We start from the raw sequence: 18,220 nt of genomic DNA, 5'->3' as shown, positions 1-18,220 counted from the left end.
CCACCTCCTTCGGTGGAATTACTATGGTGTAAGTCAGAAATGAGGACAGAATTTAGTATAATACTTCCATTAATTCTTAGTTACTTGTGACAGAACAGGAGGAGGTGATCTTCTGATGTATTTGGAGAGTACTAAGACTGCAAATAAACTATTTCTGCAAGTCAGAACAGAAGAGTTATGGCCAACTTTGTGGTCTTTAACAAAGAATAGATGTTCTTTGCTCTACGTCAGCTGCTCACGGGCTTAAATTTTCTCTTAAAAGCATTTACCCTTGTATAACCTACTGCCTATAAGCTTGCTTTTCATTCACTTTTCCCAGACCTTTTAGGAATATTTCATGGATGCATAGGGGTCTGCAAAACACTGCAACCGATCAAGTCAACATCTGGGAAATACTCACTCTCTGTAGCACCCATCGCTCTCAAACATGCTTGCTGTAAGACTACACAAACTCCACTACACAGAAAAACCTGGCAAGTTTAGAGAAGGCATAGAAATGCTTTCGGACCCTTTACAAGCACCCTCTGTAGATGTGTCAAACATCCTACTTGCAAACATGAAGACAAACCTTAATAGCATTCAAAACTTACCTGGGACCTCACAAACAGCAGTCAGCAGCCCTAGAGATCCCAGATGTGGAGGAAACAGCTGGAGTTCCGATTTCTTCACCAGGCAGCTGGAGATTTCCCAATAAAAGTCAACGCAGCTTTCGATCCCAACTTTTTGCTGTTCCAGCTGCATGTTGTGGATCCCTGGGGAATGCACTGGCTGAGGAATTCCTGGTAGCATGGTTTCATAAAGCAATGTATATATCTGTTTTGTTTCTTATTGTCATGGGATTAAATCACATGTTGAGCTTTACTTTGGCTAATAACGTAAGTCAAGAAGTAGAATCATACAGAAGAGATTCCAGAATATGCCAGTGATATAGGAAAAGAACAAACTTTAACCTTTCAATACTATTCCAGTTGCAAAGAACAGTATAAAATCTTTGAGGTGGTGGTAGCCCCAACCAAAGCAGAGGGGAGAGACTAGAGCAAAGAGAATTTAAATGCTCCAGTCCAGGCTGCTTGGGGAAAGACATGGCAGAGCCTGTTCTTTGCTCCTTTTCATCAGCTCCATTAGTTTTACTTTCAAAGGTACAAAAGTTCTGTTATACACTATGGTAAAAAAAGTGTTTTGACATGTAAAATAAGTATGCTTCCTTATTGCACACTTATGCCAAGATATGGAAAGATTGTATATTCTAAACATGTCATTTGTCAACAGCTTGTAAATCAGGTTTTTTTAAGTAGTAACATTAGTCATTAATTGTTTTAAATTTAACAAGTGAACACTCAAACAGGAAATACGATACATAAACAGGAACAAAGTCTTTAACACAGCATTCAGTAAATACACCAGTTGAAGTCTGGCCGGTCTGTTAGTAACCATCATCAACAGTTCCAAACACAACTGTTGGTTGTACAGTGTACGTACTCCCACTAATGTTTGCATAGTTTGCTACCGAGCAAGGAAAAACATATTTTTTTTTTTCCCCTACTACCCTTTAGCAGTAATGTCTTTATATCTAGTCTCCTTCCTCTCCGAATTTTTTGGGTCCAAAACCTTACTGCAACTTCTGGTTGTACATTACTCTCATGACTGAAATCAAATGCTTCCAGTTCCCATTTGTGTGCCAGGAATACTCACATACATCCCCCTTATTCAACCTTTATTAGTAGTAAATGGACACCAAACAGATTCAACTGCAAAACATGACCCCTGTTTGGTCCGGTTTTGTCTCTTAGTCAGTACATGAACTTGAGGAGTAAAGGTGAACCTTTCAGAAATCCCTGAAGTGGCTGTAATGGAATCTGAGCAGGGAAAGCCCAACTACCCATAGCTAAAGACCAGTTTGTTCCCCCTTCTGAAGTCCAGCTTCTAGAACGAGTTTTATGCTTCTATTTACTGGTAAAAATTACAATTCATGAGACATCTGAACTCCTATTTGCAGGGGCAAATTTGCGTACCAAATGCATTACCAGAATCATGTGCACCGGAGAAGGGAAAAGGAGTAGAAGAGACAAACATTGAGAGAAAACGTGTAAAGTGGTATTCATGTTATTAAAACATTACATTAGAAATAAACAGAACATAAACCAAAAAAAAGGTTTTAACCAGGTTTAACTTTTTTTCATTTTTTAAATTCAAATTGACCCAAAGCAAAAACTTACATTGCAAAGGAAGAACAAAATACATGATGATATTGGTAACACAGTGTTGCATGGAAGCTAGTCCTGTGGGCAGGTTGCAGGTTGCTCTTGTCACAATGTCTTTGGGGGCTCTCAACAGATTTAACTGAGAAAGTTAGGATCCAAATTTTTTCGTCTAGCCCAGGTCCACCCTGGTAAACATGTTACATATTCTCTTTTGCCTCTGGGTATTTATCTGACGAGTTTGTCCAGATGTGTTCTCCTACGATTGCCAACTAGAGCCAGAAAACTGAATGTTCCACGCTATCCCAAGGAAGCCAGACTTATTCCAAGTATAATGAATTTAAAAAAAAAACCAACCCAAAACAAAACAAAAAAACACTCAAGAGCTTTTCAAACTAACAAGTATTGTCTATAATGTAAATAGTTTAGAAATATGGTAATTAAATAATCTAAAAAACACTCTTACTCTGCTGTACATTTATAAACATAAATATTTACAAAAACTTTCTGCTTTGTTTTAAAGGATGAGGTTTGCAGTTTGTTAATGATCAGAGTCTTTTACTCATATTGATTCTTTGGTGTATTTGCCAATTTTTTAAGGTTTATTAAAAGTGTTCAACTGTGAATTTTAAGGTAATGGAACTAGGCTACATAACAAGTCTATATTATGCACTTTTCCTTCCACATTCTAGTCCGAATGAAAAACAAAAGTTCAGTTTGTTCTTCAAAGTATTTGTGCACAATATTTAAAATAATAATAAAAAAAAAGACCAGATTCCCCATTATTGAAATTTGGGTAGGATTAACAATGAATAATCATACTTCGCTCGCACTCAAGCACATGTGTAACTGAAGATCGTGAACGGGACTATCAGTAGGTTCAGACACACAGGTGCTGCGGTACTTTGCTGAATCAAGGTCAGAAAAACCAGCTACAAGAGATGGCTTAGCATCGTAAGAGAGGGTGAGGGCTTCCCTCCACCTTGGGGAGGGGAGAGGGGATAGGGTGCAAATTAATTTAAAAGAAAGCCTTTTTACTGGCCTGAAATGTATCTGTGTTCCCTTTAGATGTCAGTTACCTAAAAGAAATAACCAAAAAACAAACCTCAAACAATAAATAATGGAATTACAAATTTCTTCATTAAATAGCATTCTTGTTACCAACAAAGTCTTCCATAATTTTCTGCAGTCACAGCAACAGACAGAACAAATAATTTGCCTTAAGATAGATTGCAACTAAAATATACTCTAGATTACCTTAGAAAATATTACTGTAAAAATTCAGTGGGGAAGGACATTGGTTTAGACCAACTTACAAATGTAGTGAACAATACTAAGTATTTTTTTTTTTTTTTAAAAAGGAAGCAATTTTAAGGTTCTGATCTCATGTCACAAAACTGAAGATTCATGCTTAAAACCTGCCAGTCAGTTCTTAACGTCTGTCTGTCTCAGTACTGCAGAGCTTAAAGATCATCACGGCTGATCTTTCTTGCTGCAGCAGGAGCCGACAGACACCATCACGCACACAAGCTCACACGCACGCCCCACCCACGCTCTCCGGTTGTCCCTACTACAATGCCACCATCGTTACGTACAACCTGGAGGAAGCACTATAAAGCTCTACTGCCTAGAGGTGACCACCGCACGGACTGCGTGGTGTTAAGGTTGGACATACTTGCTCGCTCGTGCTGCTGAGACACGAACTTTTGGTCACTGTTCAAGAAGGCTGGACTTGAACCAATACAAGTTGGAGATAAAAAAAGGTTCAACATCCCATTACCAATCCTCTGAGCCATGAATCTCCAAAATCCCTTATTGTTTGGAAACCTGATGCAACGCCAGGCACAACAGGGAGAGAGAATCCTCCTTGCTTGCCATAGTTCCGGTGCATCCGTTATCAGCGATAAGGTTCATGCTCAAGGAACTGCAGTCCAGGGTTACAAGATATTAAAAGGAACTAGCACAGTTAAGTAATATGAGTATACCTGCTTCACCTTGCTTTTCATGTTTTTAATATTAAATATTTTGAAAGTGACAGTGTTAAACTTAAAAGCCACCATTGTTCCTTTCATCTTCCCGCTTCCATTGATATAATTGGTACGAAAGCACTCCTGATATTAGAGAGGCTCTTTCGGAGCCAGTAGGATGGCAAAACAAAAGTAGAGGACACCGGCAAGAACCTTATGATGACTCGGTAATCCCTTGAAAATAAAGCGAATGAAACAACTGCACATTTTGGCCCAATCTTTTTTTGATAGCAAGAACTTAAATTTTTTTTTTTTATGATCAGAAACAAAACTCTAACAGATCTTTTTAATACCTAGTATGAAAAATACATTCAGTAGCCAAATTTCAGTACTCCTTTCAGTTGCTGCTTTCAGACTAACTGGAAACCACTTAATGTTTGCAGAATTTAAACTTTCAGTATGAATGGGGATTTTCTTGTTAGTGCACATATAAAATTCATCTTAATAACTTATGTGCACTTCCCACTTTCTAACCTGAAACAAACTGAATTTCAGAGCAACCAAAAAAAAAAAATCCATCACTGCCTTTAAAATAAAAGGGTTTGGCCAATTTCTTTTCCTTTTTTTTTTTTTTTTTTTTTTTTTTTTTTTTTTTAAGTGACACAATTTGGCTGAGAACCCGTAGACAAAATTTCAACTGAAAGTGAAATAAAGCAGGTTATACATTCATGAAATTCAGGGAGTAATAACGAACAGCAACTGCCGCATCACTTTAGTAATGTCACGTCAACACTACAGCGAGGCAGCAGTTCCTATTCTCACAAATAATGCACTGAGACTAAAATGAGGAATAGTGGGGGGGGGGGGGGGGGGGGCGCGAAATCACACATAAAGGGAAAATACATCAGAAAGATTATTGCACAAGAGGCACTGTATGAGAAACAGAATACATTGGCTTCAAAAAAATCTAAATTTGTTTACTCTTATGTTAATGTAAAAAATACAGAGGCTATGCCTCTTTGTAGTGTACTGTCACTGTTAAAAATAGACTTACAAACAGTCACCTATTTAACAGGGAATGTCAGGAAAGAAGAGGGCCTGAATTTTATGGGCATCCCAACCACAGTAATTAGGAAAAGAATAATATAAAGAGAGCCAATGTATAGACCCTCCAATTGAATAGGGTAACTGCATCTTTTCTTTAATTTCCAAATTATATTCATACAGTACCCTAGGACATGTTGATTATCAACTCTTTCCTCTATCCTGCAAAAACATACACCCTGGCAGAGACAAGAGTCCCAACATTACAACAGGGCTCTGCAGGTCTTTCTATCAGTATCCTTTTGCAGGACTGGTGCCTTGATTTCCAAGCTTTATTTCCTTGAATAATTGCTCAGCATGCCAATTCAAACCAACCACTTCCCTTGAGAGGCTACCTTCCATCTCCACTGCAACTCTGCACACTTAATGTGAAAACAAACAAACAAAAAACCAACAGCAATTTTTAAAATGTAATATTGTATAGAAAGCTTGGACCTTGTAAACTTGGACCAAGAAACCAAAAATTAAGACCTTCTAGCGTGTGGTATAAAAAACCCAAGGAAGTGTATACCTGCCTTCTGACTTCACAGAAAAATCAGAATTTGCATAGGATATACTTTGTGCAAGGCAACAAGCCTCTTCAGTATCTGGAATATAACTAATCTTGCTCAGAGTTCTTCTCTTCATGGATATCAGATATCATCAAATTTGTGTTTTAAGTAGTCTTTCATGACCTTGGCAATGGGTAGTTCATCAAGTAGTTTTAGGTTTTGAAGGCCTATACACTGACGGATTTTAATTCGGCATAGATCTTGCAAGTTTCTGGGCTGCCCTGAAAAGACAAAAGGAACACATAAAAGTAAAATGATCACATTTTAAACATACTGTAAGAGATCATTTACTCAGTAAAATCACAGATGTTTGCCGTTTTCTAAGAGGCAGAGGGAATGGAAAAAATAAAGAGAAAAAAGGGTGGAAGTTAATACCTTTCTAAGGAACAATAATTCAATGAAATCAAAGGATGAATCCTAAAAACATTTTTACATGCACATAATTTTACTGATGCCAGTCTAAAGCGACATTATCCATGTGAGGATTCCCACGAGGTGGCAACAATTGTAGAACAACATAACTCCTCCATTTAATTTTTTGTGGATTTTTTTCTATCCTTGTAACACCTGGGGGAAAAAAAACTCTCAGTCTTGCTTCTTTTCAAACATTAGGACAAACACTTCTACATTCAACTGTAACTGGACTAGGCAGTCTCCTTGCAGAGTGAGGCTTTATAAAAGTTATTCAAGGATCGCATGGCACAGTCAAAGACTTTTTTTTCCCTTCTAACGAAAAGATGAAGCCTTTCGGCTTTGGATGCAGCCACAACCTTGTCAAACAGAGAGATGAAAATATGAGGTAACCACTGTCCAGAGAGGAAAAGCTTTACTGACATCACATGGACTTCAGAATTTCTGGCAAGGGTTTTCCAAAATAACCGGTTCCTTTTCAAACTCATTCTTAACAGGAAACTGCTCAAACACCTTGAAAAATGGTTCCCCGTGCAACATAACATAAGAAAGATGAATCTAGCATTGTATCTGAAAGTCGCCAGCAATGGATCCCAAGGGAAGACGGAAAGAAGGAAAGAGCAGAACAACAGACATTGAGAAATCCTGTCCCAATATACCCTTCTAGCTTTCAGCACCGGTGCCTTTGGGCCTTCCTAAACCAGAGATTGCACACAGATCTACATCTTTAATAGCTGTGAATGGCCTGCCCTTTGTAAATCTGTCTAATGTTTTTTGAACCATTCATACTTTCAGTATCCAAAACATCCTGTGGCAACAAATTTCACAATATCATCAGGCGTTGGCTGGAAAACTACAAAGTGCTTTTATTTATTTGAGATCTGCTTCCTGATCTCTTCATTGCGTGCCTACCATTCTTTGAGTTACAAAAAAAATAACGAATAATTGTTCTCACGCCAGTCATGATTTTACATACCTTTATATTAATCTCCGTCCTCCGCTCATTCTTGGTACCTCTTTCCAAAGCTGAAGACATTTGCTCTATTTAATAACCTCCCACCACGGGAACCACTCCAAACCTCTGACCAAACTAGCTGCCTGCCTTTGTGCTTTTTCCTCATTCTGCTATATCTTTTTGAAATTACACTAATAACACATGGAGGGTGTGCTGATCAATATTTTGATCATTGACTTAACTGTGTCATGGTCTGGAAAGAAAAAAGCTTACACAGTTATGGCACCTGATGCCTGTCCAAGTCAAAATACTCGGCACCACAAACAACGCAGGTGCTTACGCTGGTATCGAGATAATCTGTCGCCAACAGAGCAGCTTACTGCGGTCTTTTATTACCTGTATGATTGTTCATGGTAAAAGACAGTGCTTGCTTTTGTGAAGAAAGGCATGGCAATTTTATTGAGCTGACTGCTTGAATCAATCATTTCTTTAAAAAGCAGTACAAACCAACAAAAGCAACTTTAAATAACTTAGATGGGCGTTTCCAATTAGCTCTCCTGAGCTGCCACCAATTAAGCAGGACAGGACATTTTTGAAAGAGGAAATGCCTTCTGTCCAGGGCTCGACGCGGGCGGGCTTTACAGTAGACAGTAGTAGGATGCTGTCAGCTCACGGGGCACAAACCTGGTCGGAGGAGACAGGAGGGTTTTTCTCACCTGAGCCAGCCCCAGAGCTGGCTCCGGAGCCCGTCCCTTCTTCCATCCTCCTCCTAGTCCAGCAACAAAGCTTCCATCAGCTAAATAGATGCTGACATTATGAGTTTATTAGACTTTCCTGGTAAGCACAGAGTAAAGAGATTATGAAACTATTTCCTCTTTTCTACTTTGGGCATTTTGTCCGTGGTTTCAGTTACCCTTCACAGCGAGTTCCTCCTTTTTTCCCCCTGCATGGGTTTTTCTATAGAAATGGGCTGACAGACAGGTATACACTAGGATTTATCTTAAGCACTAAAATTATCCAAGGTAAGCTAGCAGAAGTAATGCATGAAAATAGTCTCAGTCTGTTTTTAAAGAAATTAGACTTGAAATTAAAGAACATAAAAGTTTGAGTTTCCTTCATATAAGCTTAAAATACTTTTATTATACTTATCACCACAGTATCTAAATGTCAATTTATTTTTAATTATATCCTTCAGCCATGACTTAGAATACAGATCATTAGTTACTTTGTCCACTGGTGGTTTCTTCTTAGCAATTTTTTTTTTCCCCACCTGAAGGAGTGAATTTATACAACTCTGACAACAGCCGAATGCTCAAGCTTCTGGGAAAGAAAAGTTACTTTTGATAAGAAACCAAGCAGAGGAATCTTTACGGTCATAAAGAAATAGTTCTAATGCTTTAAATGTGAATGCAAACAGGGTTCAGAACGGATGCACCTTTTCAAAAGTTAAGTGCAAAACAGCAGCATTAGAGGGTATAGAGGACTACAGATCTCTATGTGTATTTTCTGTAGTAGAGTACACAATAATACAGCTATGAGACATTGATTTCTGGTTTCAGAAATGAATGCCTTTTAATTAATATCCTACGGGCTTTTTGAGAACAAAATGGAACAGACAACTTAAAATACCCAGAAGAAATTGGTCACCAGTTCATTCAAAAAGACCCGATTATCAAATGTATGACATTTTCCCCTGATAAGCCTAAAAATATTTCCTGGGAATGTGTTAACAATGGACATTTCCAGTGTTAAGCACCGGTTGCTACATCTAGTGGCTGTTAGTGTCTTAGGTCACGCCTTGCAAATTCCAGGGTTATTAATGCATTTGTGATTTATTAGAAACGGTGTCTAGAACACTTACTCATTCTTGGTTGCATCTGAATGACAAAGGAAAAAAAAAATAAAGGATTACAGACTGATGTCAGTGAACCTTGGTTTGGCAAGTGAAAAATGTTATTAGTAATTTGGCAAAGTAAGACAAGTTAAATGATGAATAAAGTTCTATTTAAAAACGATTAGGAAGTAGCAACTTTGGTTATATCCTGCATCAAAAGTTTGGAAAGTTATTTAGGCAAATAAGCTAGAAAAGAATTAAAAAAGAAACAAACAAAACCCCACAAACATAAAAGGTAAGATTGACCTAATTACCACTATAATGCAAACCAGTGACATAAAACTATTGATCGCCTTAAAAAAAAAAAAGCCCAACACATCCCTGGTCAGGTCTCAAAGGGACACCTTGGTGACGGCAGTGCTGTTATTCTGGAGCAGCGGGGTTATTGTTAGGCTCCCGCACAACCCGAGTTACCATCGGCAAACACCTGCTGCTGCTGTAGAGCTGAAGCTTTGTTAACGTGCTCACCTGAACAAGTTAGATACTTCAGTCGACTTATTTTGCAAGCTTTATAACAATTATCAAATAAATTAGAAGTAGTAATGACAGGAAACAGAGATGTATAGTTCATCCTTTGTCTTCCACAGCTCATGCTATGTGCTGTAACGGAAAGCAGAAATCCCCACCAACGCACTTTTTGTGTATAGTTTCCCAAACATGACAGAAAAGTTTCTTCCAAACAGAAGAAATGTAAAAACATAGGTTTATAAAATAAAGAGGAATTGCTTTTTGATTTTTTTCCTCTCTAGAGGCAGCAGACTTCAGTATGTATAAAATTTAAACATTTTCCTAATTCACTTCTTCAACTGCTAACCAAGTAAGTTCCTGAGCTTTTTTTTTTTTCCCCTCCTTAAATAACTAATAATTATTTTACTTAAATAATTAAATAAGCCTTTTAAATTATTATTAATAGATTGGCTTCTCTGGTAAAGCAAGGCAAAAAAAAAAATGCATGTTTTAACAGCAAGAAATTATTACAATTAATTCTGAATTTGCACTCAATACTCCATTCCTTTCCTTTTTGCAGTTTCAAGATTTTTCTGCTATTCTATCTGGCAGTTTGCTGTTCTATCCCAGAGACAGACAAACCTTACCTTTAGGATTTGCTACCTATACAAAGAACTGCATGCCATCGTTACAACTGCTCCGCAGTTGTGCCTGCCAGTTTTTCCTATGCAGGCCATGCTCCCCAAGAAATAAACCACTAACTCACCTAATAGGTCTATATTTAAGGATCATTATGGCGTAATATTAGACCTAGTACCTCTGACGGCACTCATTTTTAGAGACTCTCAGCCAGTTTTAAGCAAAAGTGTTGTAAAGGTGGAAAGGGGGAATCCCTACCAGCTTCCTCCACTGAAGATACAAGAGCACCTGCGCAAAGCAAAAATCATGAACTGACCTGTTCTGTTACACAAGAGAAAACTTAGGAGTAACTGAAATTAATACGCTTGTAGGTGGCAAGAAGATCCTTTCTGATGTATTGTCCGACCTACTAAAAAAAAGTTTGTTTAAAAGCAATTAATCAGTGTCATTGGTTTGAAGTGGATAGGCAGTTTCTGAAGAAGCTAAAAAATGAAGAATAACATCAGTGACATATTTCGGAAGCCACCCACAGTTTTCTCTGCAATATTAATACATTTCTCTAGAAAAAAGCTTACAGTGGTATTTCTCAAACTGAGCCTCTGCCTCCCCTGGGAATTGTGAAAGGCTGAAAACAGTAGCAAGAAACCATTTGGTAGTTTCTTTTTAGCTACAAAGGAAACTTAAAAATAAAAGTTTTGTGAAACATTAAAAAAAAAGTTGAAACCAGGCTGACGTATGGCTGGCAGCAGCTCAGTTCCTCTAGAGTATCAGAATAAGTATTTATATCCACAGCTAACTATTAAATCCATCCCTTATTTCACAACTGTGAAGGAACTCAGCTACTGCCAGCAATTAAATGTAGTTACGATTTTATTGGCTTGGGGGGGGGTGGGGGGGAGCGGGGCGAGATTAAAAAAAAAAGATAATTTAACTTATCAACTGGAAACTCACACCCACCCACCGAGAAACACATTGATGAGGATGCACAAACAAACAGGCTCATACCGAAAGGATGCGATCACCTAGTAAATGGCTGTTGCTGAGCTGAACGGGAATTCAGCTGTTCATTGCACTAGGAGTAGGTCTAACAGTTTAGGAAATGCATTGTCTTGTACTCTGTAAAAAACAACAGCAGAATAACTAGAGAGGATATTTGGTTTTCCAGCATTCAAAATGCCAAAAAAATCCAGTATTAAGAATCTGTAAGTCTGAAATATCAACATAAGACACGCAGGGCTGAATGTAGAGAGAAAGAGAATTACAGAGTGTTCATTGAGAAAGTGAACAAACCCCTTGAATCAGTACCTAGCTCAACAGGACAAAGAGAGCTTTTAATTCAACTGGATATCATACAAGTTATTTTAAAAGTTCTAGTTTAATTTTGCGTTCAGTATGCTTCTGTTAGAATACCTGAGCTTGAAGTATGTTTTCATTGCTGTTTGAAAACTAATTCTCCACAATGAGTTTTAGATGTCTATTAAATTTCAGTATTTCTGGCACAGAAAATATGTACCAAGGAGGAGTGTATTTTGGACTGAAAATTTTTATACTGAAAAGCAGAATGCCAGTAAAGCTCAATGTTAAGTATAACAGGTGTATTTCACAATGAAATTGATTTGAATATGCTTGTATAAGTTTGTTTTTTTTTTCTTTTTAATATTTTGTAATGTTTCTATAAATTCAATCTTACTGAAACTGCTATGGAAATTCAGCTAAGAATTTCAATACCATAATGTTTCTCTATTTTTAGGAGACAGTAAGTAAAGTACCCTGAACAGAAAGACAGGCTTAAGGTGCATTATTACACTCTTTTTACATTATAACAGAGTACAGCATAGGTGTGCAAATGGGAGTGGGGGGTGGCTGTACCGTACATGCCACGTATAAATTCTATATTTTAAATTTTTTTTTTTTTACATAGGCCTCTTCAATAAACTCTTCCAAAGTATACATCTGTATATACATATAAAAAAATGATTCAACTTCTTAATATAAACAGTCAACTGCACTCTGATTTAGCAGCTACATTTTTCAATACCACACTAGGCAATTGCGAGTTGAGAGTTAAACAATTATTTGAAAGGTACCTTCCCTCTTTCTAGAAGGAAAGAAATTAGGCTATGTCTTTACAAAGGTATCAAAAACTATACTGGTCTTTAACAAATAGGTACCTGCAATCTGCAGAAAGTAACCATGATTCAGGTGGTATTTGTTTACCAATGATCCAGCTAAAATGAAAACTATAAAATAACCCTCCTACCCTAGTTCCCTGCATAACTCTGGATGACAAAGCAGACCACATTCATTAGTGCAAAATTTCCAGCAGCACCCAAGGAAGCAGACAAAGCTTGCAATTCCAGTAAAGTTCTTCTATGTTATAACAAACATGAAGATACTGTTTCCTTTGCAATTAGCCACACAGTAAAACATGTAGAAATCTACTTAATTCACTATGACACTTCTGTATTCATAAAAGTTTAAACTATGCAGAGACCCTTTAAAAAATGTTCTTCCAGTAAAAAAAAAAAATCCTAGTGAAAAGTTATCTTTATTTAGCAAAGGAACAGAGACAAAGAATGTATAAGGATTTCCTTTACAGGACTTCTGTCTAAATTTTTCTGCACATTTACCGTGCTATATAAATTCTAAACACAAAATTACACTCTAGTCAAAGCCAAAGATTCGCCCTTTGAAAAATTAAAAAGAGGAATGCAGAAGAAATATTTGTAGTTTAATTCATTTGGTGACCTTTAGATCTTGTTCCAGATCTGAAATTAGTTCTTTGATACCTGTTAACATACATGTCATATTACACTACTGTGGCCGTATCCATTTACTTAGCTATTTGCCTCGACACAGACAAGCGACTCGCATAGCTAGTCATAGACTCTTGTCCGCTACGTTATCTGAACAGTGATTAAATTAAATGAGAGCTACAGGGAAAGGCTGAAGCTTTTTTTATTCCCCTTTTCGAGATCATAATTGAATTTCTAGTATCTTAAAGAAAAATACTTAAAGGTTTAAATAAACTAATATTTGCATTTTCTCCTACTGCCAGCATTCTCTTTATAAGTTTTAATATTCTCAAATCCCATTCAACTTCAGCTTCAACATAAATCATTCCATTCAGGACTGTAATTGCACATGTTAATTCTGTAGACATACACACTACCAAAAAAAAAAGTCTATAATGTATCTCTATCTTCATATATACTATATACAAGCATCTATTTTAATTTTGCATTAGTGTATTCCAAGCTTAACCCATTGATGCCCCTGAAGAGGCAGGTTCAGCTCTCATAAAACTGAAGCATTACACTGAACTGCTCCAAAACAACTCTTTATCAGATGATCTCAGGCACTATGGTGGCTGCCAGTAAATGTTTTTTGGAGTAGGAAAGTGTAATCCAGATAAGGAAAAGGAAGGTGATTAATAAAATCACTGAGCGATTTTCATCTTCAATAGTTTTTTCACGGGGAGACTTTACTCATTTTTGTGTCGTAAAAAAGAAGGGGGGAAGACATGAGTGACCATCTAAACACCAAGTCAACAGCACACTCATCATGAAAAGTTTTGTTGTTCCTAACTTCCAGCTTTGTGCTTAAATCCTGAGACGCAACTACAGAATAACTGCCTTCCTCTTGGAATTATTCTAGGAGCAAAGGAATCTCTGTAACCAGGAAGAATATCAGACCTTCAGGGTTAAACCCCAAAATTCAATATCTTCTTGCAGACTCTCAGGGCCAATACTGAGTATTTCTGAGAGCTTCGTTTCTTGCCTGTTATTCACAACTGGGGACCTGGGCTAAAGGTTGCGATTATCACCGATTACAATACCTACCAAAACAAAACGGAATTCACATATGATGTTTTCTGAGGAACCAAAACTGTACAAATATGTTTTCCGAGTATAGAAAAAAAATAGCTACTTGTATCTTACATGTAGACTGCTAAATGATATCCCATTTATATGAAGCATGCAACTGCTTTCACTTGAAGACACAGATCGGTTTGATAACTTTCATAATTCACATATATTAATCTTTAAGCTTAAACATTTTCATCTACTGCAAAAGTAATAACTAATTCCTGTTTTACTATCAAATATACTCTTCAAAACTTCGGATGCACATATAAAACTTACAGCTACGGATCTCTATATTAAGAGCTTAGTATAATGTTCAAATAAACAAACTAGAAATTCCCATTAAGCCCTACGACCAAGGCACTGGTACCAACCACAAGAGAGAATTTCAGGAAGAGTTCCACTAGAGGAATTCTCTAAAAATTTTGTAAATTTTTCTTCTAGTAGATACATATTGCAATAGACTCAGAAACAAGATTCTTCCCCGAAATGCTACAGGCGTGAGGGCCTCAACAATTCCCTGTACAGTCTGATCTAATTGGGAACTCTGCTACCAAAATCCCAGCTCGCTCTTTATCCATTTCATCTCTCCTACACCACCTTATTAAAGTGATTATTCATGAAAACCATGGAAGACAGTGTTTGGATATTTATAATAAGGGCAGCAGAGTCTGTTTATGGCTGTTTGTAAACATATATTCATAATAATTTTGCTCAGAAGCACAAAGCTGAAGTGTTTTTGTCAGCACTGGTCCTCCCTGCTTTCCCAGTTCTCCCTCCATCAGCACAAAACTGGGATAGTTCCAACACTGTTACACTGGCCACAAATTTAAGCTACTTTTTTGTAGCAGAGTTTACTTCTCACTTAACATTAAACCCTTAAGGTATGGAATCTGCAACCTGAAAGTAAGTTACAGTACTGGTTTCCAACTTTCTGAATTAGTCTTTAGACATCAAGGAAACACTTAAGCAGCTCATGCCTACCGGTACATTCTAAGACTGTGAAAAATCACAAGTATTATATCATCTAATAACAGCCCTGGCGGTGCTGCTATATAGCGAGACGTTACCAAAAACGAAACCAGAAAGAAAAGTGTTTCAACGAGAAGGGGCAGGTGAATTAAAACAAAATCTATTAGTTGCTTGTATTTCTTATTATCAACTTCCACCTTTCCAAAAATTCTCTTTAGATTTCAGATAAAAGCAAAAATAACACCACATATCATGAAGACAAAAATGAAATTCCAAATGCTTATTTGTGTCAGCTACTGACAACAGATCTTGGCTGATTCACCCCCAGCCCACACTGAATTTCAGGTTTTTTGCAGAGTATATAGTGTGCTTAATTCTCTTTAAAAACTACCACATCCAAAAAAATAAAAGGAACCGTAGGGGGGAAAAAGGATATATGAAATACCCCATCCTCTGTAGCGCAAACATCATTGTATGACAATTTATCAGGCCATCTTCACATGTTTGAATTAGCAAACTCCTGCTAATTGCTAATCAGCAATTCCTAAATGCTTTAGGCAATACTATAATTATGAAACACTATTATAGCATTCAATGTTGAATGACGAAGAGAAAACTTCCAGTAGATCCAGTACACCAAAAACTGATAATCAAAAGTGACCAGAACATTACAAGCCTAATACTTTTTTTAAATATCAGAAGTCATGACGAGTTCAAATCTCTTTCATATTTCAAACACATCAACAAAATCAAATCAAAGCCACACAGCACACAAAACCCCTGCAAGTTGCACAAATAAACTATGCCATTTTGTTGTCTGGTGCAAGGGAGAGAAGGAGAGAAAATGTGGGAGAACACAAAGCAGCAAAAGCTCTTTTCTGCCCTAGTCATAGTGCCAGATGAAAAAGCCAGCAACTGCAGAGTATTTGCATGGCAATTAAAAAAAGCAAAAGACACTAAAAAACCCAAACGAACAACAAAACCCCAAACCCCAAACATCTTATGTGCTAAGGCCATTAATAAAACGAGATTTTACAGTTCACTTTTTTAAAATGAATGCTTCCTGTAGATATTTAAACAAAACTGATTTAAACAAAATATACTTAACATTAGCACCTTTGCTGAGTAAGAGATTCCCAGTATCACAATCCCTTCACCTTCCCAGAAACTTTCTAGTGCATTTAAATAGCATCAAGGGGCAGAGAGGAAGCATTTTTTTCTGGGGCTAAATTCAAAGAAGGCTTTTAGAGGACATTGTGTCCTGTGATTAACTTCTCTTACATACATACTTGTCACTTCTTGTAAGAAATCCAGACAGGGTCGGCTACTTCCAGAAATACTTATTGAAACAGCCAGTGGGGTCTGTCCTTCATAGTTCCTTGTGTTAGTGTCTGCTCCGTAATTATACAACATTTGTGCACAAAGCACATCATCTCTAAGAGCAGACAAGTGTAAGGGTGTCTGTCCATCTTCCAAGCGACCCAAGTTTGTATCCGCCCCTCTCTGAAGGAACATTCGGCAGTAAGAGTGATTGCTTTTGATCACAGCGTATCGTAACAGGAAACCATTTTGAATGTCGATGTTGGCATTGTGATCCAGAAGGATTTTCACACAGCTTGACCTCTCTCGGATAATGGCCAGCTGAAGCGGTGTAGTACCTTTATCACTGAGCGGATCAACCTCAGCCTTGAACTCCAACAGGAGTCTGACAAATGAGTCTCTGCCATAGTGGGCTGCTACATGGAGGGGAGTCCAACCATCGTTGCTTTTTGCATTAATAATGTCACTTCTATATTCAGATTCCAACATCAAGCGTGCAATCCTCGCTCGGCCATGCATGGCTGCATAATGCAGAGCAGTGAAGCCTCCAATTAAGTCCTTAACTGTGGGATCAGCTGAAGTTAAAATAAAATTAAAAAATAATTAGAAGGCATTACAGTCATCCAGTGCTGCAGAAAAATAATCAAACGGTTGAACGTTAGTCTTTTCAGGCATAGCATGACAGGATTTTTTTGCACTTCAAACTAATTCTTGCTTTCATGAACATGCTATTTTTAAGAAAAAGTTAAATTATATTTAAGAAAGAGTTAGGCACAAAAAAAAAAAAGACTTCTTTCATATACATATGTTTCCATTTGACAAATAGTTTTCCACATCTTCCTAGCACTCTTAGGCTAATTACTCAAATCTTTCTGTCCATCCAGTTTTCCTCCAGAATATTACATTTCTTTCTCAATGTTCAACTTTTTTATTTTCCCTTGTGTTGCTTCTTGGTCTTAAAAAGAAGCATGTGTAGAAACATCTGCTGTCCCAAATTGCGGATGTTTTGTGGTCTGGCAGGATTGTATTGTTTTTAGGGTGTAATACTGTATTAGGTAAAATGTTTCTCTGTGGTCTGCAGGATTTCCAAAGCATGTAGGATATATGTTATTTTAGATTATCTTGATAAAGTCTGGTTTTAATAGATGATGAATCTGTTCTGAATTTATAGCCTTACAAAAATTTAAGATTTTACAAGAATGTAAGCATCCACGTATGGAAGGAGTCAGGAAAAATATTACTGCAGAATACAAGTGATTACACAGATTATTTTTTCCCCCCCAAACACAGCACAAAAACTCAGTCTGATTTATGAATTTAAAAATTAAAATAATCAAATCAAATTTACTTAATTTAATTTCCTCAGTACACCCAGACTTCTAAAGCAAGTGACTACTCCCATGTACCATATTAATTACTGAAAGAAAGGCGCCTGCCTCATTACCATTTCTGTTAGAGAACAAGTCAGACTGAAAGATTTCTCCGTCCACCATCCATAGGTGCTGCCTGTTGGACACGAAAAGGTACAAACTACAGTTTGGAAGTTTGAGGCACTTTCCTAACCTAAATCTCTTAGCTGGTAAAGAGAGATACTATCTGGAGAAGACGCTAGCCTTAAGTTGACATATTTCCAATACTCCTGTGCATCTATTGAAACAACTGCTGGGGTCTGTCCTTCACAGTTGCTTGTGGTGTTGTCTGCTCTGTAATCACACAACATTTGTGCACAAAGCACATCATCTCTAAGTGCAGACAAGCGTAAGGGTGTCTGCCCACCTTCCATAACCTTGACAGCCCTGTCCTTGCATCCTGGCAGCTGAATTCTTTCTAATTTCCTCATCTATACATACTGCATTCAGAAGGAAAGTAGCAGTGGTCTAGAAGGGGAGGGGGCGG

General features: G+C 37.3%; 1 protein-coding gene across 14 annotated transcripts in view; it reads right to left on the bottom strand.

Annotated features, from left to right (window-relative positions):
• Positions 1–734: 734 nt before the first annotated feature.
• ASB7 (ankyrin repeat and SOCS box containing 7) overlaps positions 735–18,220 on the bottom strand; it is a 33,375-nt gene continuing 15,889 nt past the window's right edge. For 6 of the 14 annotated variants that reach the window (XM_087744342.1, XM_087744341.1, XM_087744346.1 and 3 more), the window contains 2 exons: positions 16,294–16,899; positions 2,148–6,041 (listed from right to left, as the gene is read on the bottom strand). In XM_087744342.1, the coding sequence (XP_087600468.1) occupies positions 5,902–6,041; positions 16,294–16,899 (746 nt within the window). In that variant the 3' untranslated portion in view covers positions 2,148–5,901. Of the gene's footprint in view, positions 753–2,147; positions 6,042–6,195; positions 6,388–6,444; positions 10,576–11,171; positions 11,283–12,005; positions 14,005–16,289; positions 16,900–17,768; positions 17,831–18,220 lie in introns of those variants that run through there. The other 8 variants (XR_015701401.1, XM_087744350.1, XR_015701403.1 and 5 more) reach the window with 8 other exon arrangements.

Source organism: Nipponia nippon, unplaced genomic scaffold (genome assembly GCF_047370975.1).
Source record: "Nipponia nippon isolate SJK-2023a ecotype South Korea unplaced genomic scaffold, ASM4737097v1 scaffold_9, whole genome shotgun sequence".
In the NCBI taxonomy this organism is placed as follows: Eukaryota; Metazoa; Chordata; class Aves; order Pelecaniformes; family Threskiornithidae; genus Nipponia; species Nipponia nippon.
The sequence above is the reverse complement of the archived record's forward strand: the minus strand, read 5'-3'. Positions and strand labels throughout refer to the sequence as shown.